The sequence below is a fragment of the Pelobates fuscus genome, chromosome 1, assembly GCF_036172605.1.
Source record: "Pelobates fuscus isolate aPelFus1 chromosome 1, aPelFus1.pri, whole genome shotgun sequence".
NCBI lineage: Eukaryota > Metazoa > Chordata > Amphibia > Anura > Pelobatidae > Pelobates > Pelobates fuscus.
This window is the reverse complement of record NC_086317.1, coordinates 13,425,588-13,433,640: the sequence shown is the minus strand read 5'-3', so window position 1 is coordinate 13,433,640 and position 8,053 is coordinate 13,425,588. Positions and strand designations below refer to the sequence as shown.

The window sequence follows — 8,053 nt, the reverse complement described above, 5'->3', positions numbered from 1 at the left end:
AGCTGATGCTCTCAGTCAATGAGCTAAGCCCTGCAGTGTAAGTGGAGGCGTGGAGTGGCGCCCAGATGAATTCTCACGTTAGTAAATTATTATTATTATTATGGTATTTGTATAGCACCATCAAATTCCGCAGCGCTTTACAATGGGTGGACGAACACACACGTAGTTATAACCAGACAAGTTGGACACACAGGAACAGAGGGGGTTGAGGGCCCTGCTCAATCAGTGGGGTAAAATGACACAAAAAGGTAAGGATAGTATTAGACTAGTGACAGTTGAGAAGACTAAATAACTTATTTTAAGGAAATGGTTCCTTACAGTGAGAAAGGGCTTGGCAACTCTACATGGAATCTAGGAGCCAGCTAAAAAAAGTTAGGCGCCAGGTTTTTTTTTTATTAAAACAAAGCAATATTTTCAATGACAATTCTTAAAGGTTCACTATAGTCACTAGAACCACTACAACATGATTTCAGCTCCCTCGCCGCCCACATTGCTTGCAGCCTCTCCACTTTCTATCACCGCTTAACGAGCTGACAAATCGCAGGGGTGCCCTGGTATTTATCGAACCGTGAAGTAAGAAATACAGACGAATGCTCTGCCTGAAGAAGTGGCTTAATCAGAGTCTGTACACTTTTAAAAAAAAAAAAAAAAAAAAGCAACTGGATGGATTCTTGCAAAACCATAATATTCATGGATACAATATTTAATATGTGGATTCTTGAACCAACAAGCTGACACTCGCCCAGTGATCTAAGTGTTGCATGGCTTAGATCAGGAGAAGTAATGTCCCAGCTCTCCAGCGTTGGTGGGACCCTGAACGACACAAGGTAATAAGTCAAGCCAGTCCCCAAAACTATGGGAATGGGCGCACACCAGGGCACTCCTGGCACAATAGCCACTCGAGCTGTAGGGATTAGGTTTTGAGTGTTCCTTTCTCGTCTGCAGCCTTTGCTAACCCTTCCCTCCAAACTCAGACTTTCTGTACTTCTTTAAGAGGTTACTCTTCATACATAAAGCACTACAGAAAGCTAAATCTCTTGAAGATAAAGCAAGTATAAGGGTGAAGCTTCCAGGAATGAGTACAGGAGCATGATCTACACACTAAATCCACTTCATTGAATTAAAGTTTAGCACTTGGGAGTGCCCCTTCAATGCCCCTTTTCAGTGCATCTCATACTCTTGCTTCACAGAGCAGTCATGTTTAAGCTACCATTAGTCAGAAGCTCGGCTTATGAACTAAGCAATTCCCAGTACTTTCCAATGAGCTCAGGTTTCATGAATGAGGACTAGGCCTCCGTTATCTGTATGGCCTTAAATTGCATAAGACGTGATTTTTTTATGTCTGCTTCCCAATGAAGATAGGAAGGCTGGCAATTCAAGTTAATCTATAACATTTCTTAAATTTTTTTTTTTTTTTTTTAAATTCCAGTTTGTTAACAAACATCACTTCCAAGATATGTTGTACTTGGATTTAAGCCCATTAAAGATAGTCAAGTTATTTTTTTTTTTTTTACAGTACATCTGTAATGCAGATTTAGACCACGACAGGAGAATGAATACCCCCCCCCCCCCCCCCCCCCCATGCATGGATACTTATTTGTATTTATTAAACCCTGTGTAATGTCATTTATACTTCCACATAGACCTCTGGACTTTTACCCAATAACCAGCCAAGTGACCCACTTGGTCTTTACCAGTTCTACCCCAAGCACCTATCTTCCCATTTCTCAGCTTGCTGTAGCCATTTCTAGATTCTTGACCTTCCATACACCTTACCCACTAGAAAGTATAGTGGGTGGCAAGGCTCAAACAGAGACTTTAATTTTTTTTCAAAAACCATCTCATAACCCGTTAGAAGTGTCTGTCTTATCACCACAAGTAATACTGGGACCACTTTTGGGCTAAAGCATTGGGCAGATCCGTCCAAAATTTAGATTGAGAAAGAACCACCACCCAAGTCTTCTAGTACAGGGGTATGGAGAGTAAATCATGAAAAAATCTCAGGGTCGTTATACACAATGTATCAAGGCACCATAATGTACTGTACAATATGGTATTGCTGACCTCCCCGCAACTACTGACACGCTACACTAGTAATGAAATATCTTCATGCCTATAACACCAAACATAAAAACCCATTCAAGCACCTTGGTGGTTGTTTTGTGAGCCCTGGTGCATTTTAACATGGTTTGACAAATTAAGTCTTGCAGGTACAGCCATCCAGCAGGAGATTAGTGTTTGCTCTATAGCAGGGGTTCACAACCCAATCCTCAAGTACCCCCAAATAGTCCAGGATTTAGGGATTGCCCAATTGTGTCTTGTTAAAAAAAAACACAAAAAAAAAAAACCACACACTTTAGATTCAACAGGATAATCCCTAAATCCTGGACTGGTAGGGGTACTTAAGGACTGGGTTGGGAACCCCTGCTCTATAGGAACAGGACCAAGTTTATTAGCAGAGTGTCCAGTCCTGAATCATTCAGTATCACAGCTGGCGTCTCCCATCAAACAGTACTACTACTACTACAACACCATAACCACTACAGTGGGTTCTAGTGTTCCACTAACTTTATAAGGAATAAATCTAGTGGTCAGCTGACTGCAGGGTGTGAGACATTTTAGAACATCCTTTAAATATTTTCTGGCATTCATAAAGAAATTTCATAGGACACATGAGACAGGTTAGTTTTTTTTATGATTTATTGTAGGTCATAATAACCATTAGTATCAAAAAGCATTTGACTCCCTCCCCCCCCCCCCAGCCCCCACATTGCACAGATTTTTTTATTTTATAGCCCGACATGTTCTGGAATATTAGCTCAGTTTAAGGCGCTTTGAATCACATTCGGCTTATTGTGCTAGATGTTGACTGAAATTAGAAATAGACAATCTCAGCATCCTTTGACTGGTCGAGTTGGACGCTGTGGACCTCTGGCCCCTTATTTGTATGAGGAAGTGCTTGATAAACCCGCACATGGGGGAAGATGTCACCCGCATCAATCTGCAGAGATGACAGGAGACATTCAGTAGGAACATTGCATGTTTGGAGGGAGAGCAAGAAAGGCATTATTAGAAAGACAGACATTGCAGAGCAACTTTAAAAATGTTCAGTTCTCACGGTTTCAACTGCACCAATACACTCATTTAACAAGGCAGTGCCCTGAAGGGTTCCGAGGCAGGTTCTAGAGCAAAAATGTTTGACATACAGGGTAGACAAAAGTGTTCCAGTTTACTGCAGAAATAGTAATTTGGTAAACTATAGGGGCGGAGATCATTTTAACATTATCAGGGTGACACGCTCACAGAACCAAACAGAATTTGGAAGAATGTCATGTAGGATAGATTCATTAAATACACTTGGAAAAATATCAAAGTTTGCTAGACACCTTTAGTGTGACTAGATGTCAAACTGAGGAACTGATGACGCTAAACAGGCTAGGAAGAAAGAATGTGCATTCAACACAAAGCGTTAGCCGGACAAGCACATGTTTCTCCTAGAAGGCGGTGATTGGACCAGTTATCTGATGACTGTACAGTGAAATGAGATTGAAAGTAACAGTTGCCCCATTGTCATCATTCAGCACTACACATGGAATGCTTAAAGCTTACCTTGATGAACAAGTTTTTTCCAGCAACAACTTGGGTCTTGTAGGAGAGCGCTATAAATTGGCTGAAGGTCTTTCCACTTTTAGCTTCAGCTTGCGCCTTTACCTGGAGAAAGCAGAATAATTACAGTAATGAAGCCGTAAACAACCTGTCACCCCAAGGCAGTGTCCATCATGGTAGCTCATCGAGCAGGGCCCTCAACCCACTCTGTTCCTGTACGTCCAGTGGTCTGATCTCAATTATGTGTCTGTTAGTCCACTCACAGCGCTACAGAATTTGTTGGCTATATATATATATAATAGCAAGTGGACAAGTACAAACCTGAGTAGAGGCATGGTCACCATAGTAAGTTTTTGACCTGGTGTCAAGTTTCAGGGCTGACCTGAAGCGGTGTTTATCTGGGAGACGCAGAGACAGACTAGCACAATGGATTGCATAGAGAAGCAGGGGACAGCAATATCCAAATTGGAAACAAGTACATATGAGACCAAGAGTACATGAATAATTGTAGGTAGACTTGATGTCTACACCCAAGCATGGTAGCCTGTATGATAAAGGGGTACTAGAACCACTACAAAGTTGTGATTCTGTCAAAATAACCAGATTTGCTCAGATAGCCCTCCAGAGCCTGGCCCTCAGTGGCAGACATTATCTATTCGATCACAAGTGCTGGTTAGTCAAAGCTCGCTCTAACCAGTGAGGATCTTGGCCAAACTCAGATATTAGATCAAGTTTCCAAATGCTCTAATAATTTTGGATTAACTTTTAAAATCCCCCTTCCCCAAATATTAAAAATAAAATAAACAAAATTACAGAAGTCTAAATATTTTTAATGTTCAGTCATTTTAACATTGTATAAAAAAAAAAAAAAAAATGAAATGTTATTGAAAAGCTTTTGAAAAAAAAAAAATATATATATATATGGTTTAGAATGGCAGATTCTGAAAGTTCTGTTTAGCTTGTCGCTAGTTACAAGATACAGCGGTTAGAGGTGCACTCCAACTACCATAATCACTGCAGCCATGTCGTCAGCCAATTGAAAGTAGTCAGATACTGGTCGTTCCATTCTCGAGGGGACTGAAACAAACGTTTAGCTACATCAACTGTGCAACTTGTCACTTCATTGGGAGGGTCAGCTACAAATTCCTAGGAGAGCAGAGTCCAAAGGGACATCCCACATGGGGGTCAGGGGGATAAGTAAAGAGACTAAAGGGTTATGCAAAGAAGTATGACTACTTCAGTGATTTGATGTGGTCAGTGCAGCGTTTCACTGTGTGAAGCTGCACGTATAGAGCTTAAACCCACATTAGCCAGCCCACAACACTTGAGTGGTCAGCCAACATTCTCGGCCAGATGGCGGTCACCAACTATATACATGCCTCGCAAAGCTTGAAGGAGAATAGGACCAGGGTACTGCTCACACCATAACCACTATAACCCTTTAAGAAGACTGACAAGGGCTTCTATGCACCGCTCTGGAGAAGCCAACACAAATGATTCCAGCTCTGCATTCAGGAAGGAGGAGAAAATGATGCAAAGAAGAAAATCTGACAGCACATGACTGCTAGTTTGAGTGTAAACTTCACAAATTCAGAGATAGTGGGAGATTCTTCCTGTGACTCCAGGTAGTTTCCCCCATATAACAGGACCTATTCTAGGGCAACACGCCAGAGGTTGATGCATTCTACCAACATTCCTGGTGAACGCTCCTTAGTTAGCACTTTGCCATAAGTGATCCCCCCACCCACTTGTGGGATCACAACGATAACAGCCTGGGTGATTGCATGGAGGTTACATTTACCTTTGGCCAAAGCCCTTTAATGACTCAGAACTAGACACAGAGTGTATAGACAGCATGTCAGAATCTTTAGAGATGCCTGGATCAGGTTCCAGATAGGTTTTGTTGTGGGTGGGGACAAGCATTGTCACAGTTAGCATGTCTGCAGGCAGTCACATGGACAGGTTAGTCACCACATCACGAGCCAGGATCCCAGTCTGCCAGCCACAAACCAGCTTGCATTCCTCAAAACAAAAACAAAAAAACAACAACCCTCATTTCTTTCCAGATATGGGGGAACCTAGAACTGGGCTAGATACAGGGTGGTCAGCAACAGGGCACCCCAGGTTCACAGAATTGGGGGGGCATTATTGCTGAATGTAATGCCTGGATCCCCCCCATATTAACACAGAGCATTATTGCTGAGTGTAATGCCTGGACCCCATAATAACCCAGAGCCCCCCATATTACCCCAGAGCCCCCCATATTACCCCAGAGCCCCCCATATTACCCCAGAGCCCCCCATAATATCCCAGATCCCCCCATAATCTCCAAGCACAGACCCCTCACCTTGTCGCAGAGCTCCTGGATCTCAGGGGTGGCAGGCAGGGCCTCTCCCAGTCCGCCGCACAGTGGCATGGTTACAGTGTTACAGTGTCAGTTATTAGATGGAATGCAGTGAGCTCGCCCAGCTGACTGGATAACAGCAGCAAGAGCAGTCAATATATACCGGAGGGAACGTACCATTCATGGGCGGGTGGGGAAACTCCGCTCACAAACACAGAATCAATGTGGGAAACATTAAAATATCAAATCGATGAAATAAACGGATATAAAAAAAAAAATCATATTAATTAACCATAGTCTATAAAAGGCGCGTCCCGGACTTATTACTGAAGGCGGGTTATACCATTATCTGTCAGGTGGGTCCAGTGGTGGAGGGGTCACGTGATGTACAGCCAGAGCTCATTCCTGTTAATTTGTATCTTCTGTAGAATTGGGAACATTCTGAACTCAGATACTGTACACTCACTCACAGCACTCACAGGCAGCTACACTCACAGCAACACTCACTTACAGCCAGCTATACTCACAGCAACACTCACTCACAGCACTCACAGGCAGCTACACTCACAGCAACACTCACAGCAACATTCACTCACAGCACTCACAGGCAGCTACACTCACAGCACTCACAGGCAGCTACAGTCAGCAATACTCACACTCACAGGCAGACAGCTACACTCATAGCAACACTCACACTCCCAACAACACTCACAGACAGCTACACTCATAGCAACATTCACTCACAGCACTCACAGGCAGCTACACTCACAGCACTCACAGGCAGCTACAGTCAGCAATACTCACACTCACAGGCAGACAGCTACACTCATAGCAACACTCACACTCCCAACAACACTCACAGACAGCTACACTCATAGCAACACTCACACTCCCAACAACACTCAGACAGCTACACTCGTAACAATACTCACACTCGTAACAATACTCACACTCACAGCAATACTCACACTCACAGCAATACTCACATTCACAGCGATACTCACATTCACAGCGATACTCACACTCACAGCAATACTCACACTCACAGCTACACTCGTAACAATATTAACCCTTACAGCAATCACACTCATAGCAATGCTCACACTCACAGACAGTCACACTCATAGCAATACTCACACTCAAAGCAATGCTCACACTCAGGCAGCTACACTCATAGCAATACTCACACTCATAGCATTCATAACAATACTCACATTCATAGCAATACTTACACTCACAGCTACACTCGTAACAATATTCACACTCATAGCTATACTCACACTCACTTACAGCAATACTCACACTCATAGCTACACTTGTAACAATACTAACCCTCACAGCAATCACACTCATAGCAATACTCACACTCACAGTTATACTCATAGCAATACTAACCCTCACAGCAGCCACATTCATAACAATACTCACACTCTCAGCAATACTCACATTCATAGCAATTCTCACTCTCATAGCTACACTCATAGCAATACTCATACTCACAGCAATACTCGCACTCACAGCTACACTCATAGCAATACTCACACTCATAGCAATACTCACACCTACACTCATAATATTAATCCTCACAGCAATCACACTCACAGCGATACTCACATTCATAACAATACTCACAATTATAGCAATACTCACACTCACAGCTACACTTGTAACAATACTAACCCTCACAGCAATCACACTCATAGCAATACTCACACTCACAGACAGTCACACTCATAGCAATACTCACACTCATAGCAATACTCACACTCACAGTTATACTCATAGCAATACTAACCCTCACAGCAGCCACATTCATAACAATACTCACACTCTCAGCAATACTCACATTTATAGCAATTCTCACTCTCATAGCTACACTCATAGCAATACTCATACTCACAGCAATACTCGCACTCACAGCTACACTCATAACAATATTCACACTCATAGCAATACTCACACCTACACTCATAATATTAATCCTCACAGCAATTCTCACACAGCTACACTCATAGCAATACTCACACTCATAGCAATACTCACACTCACAGCAATACTCGCACTCACAGCTACACTCATAACAATATTCACACTCATAGCAAT

At 42.7% G+C, this 8,053-nt stretch overlaps 1 protein-coding gene across 1 annotated transcript; it reads right to left on the bottom strand.

Annotated features, from left to right (window-relative positions):
- Positions 1 to 2,764: 2,764 nt before the first annotated feature.
- On the bottom strand, positions 2,765 to 6,097 carry CSTA (cystatin A). Its single transcript, XM_063441963.1, has 3 exons — positions 5,954 to 6,097; positions 3,610 to 3,711; positions 2,765 to 3,001 (listed from the first exon to the last, which is right to left on the bottom strand). The coding sequence occupies exons 1-3, from the start codon at positions 6,020 to 6,022 to the stop codon at positions 2,876 to 2,878; spliced, it is 297 nt and encodes a 98-aa protein (XP_063298033.1). The 5' UTR covers positions 6,023 to 6,097; the 3' UTR covers positions 2,765 to 2,875.
- Between the last annotated feature and the right edge of the window lie 1,956 nt (positions 6,098 to 8,053).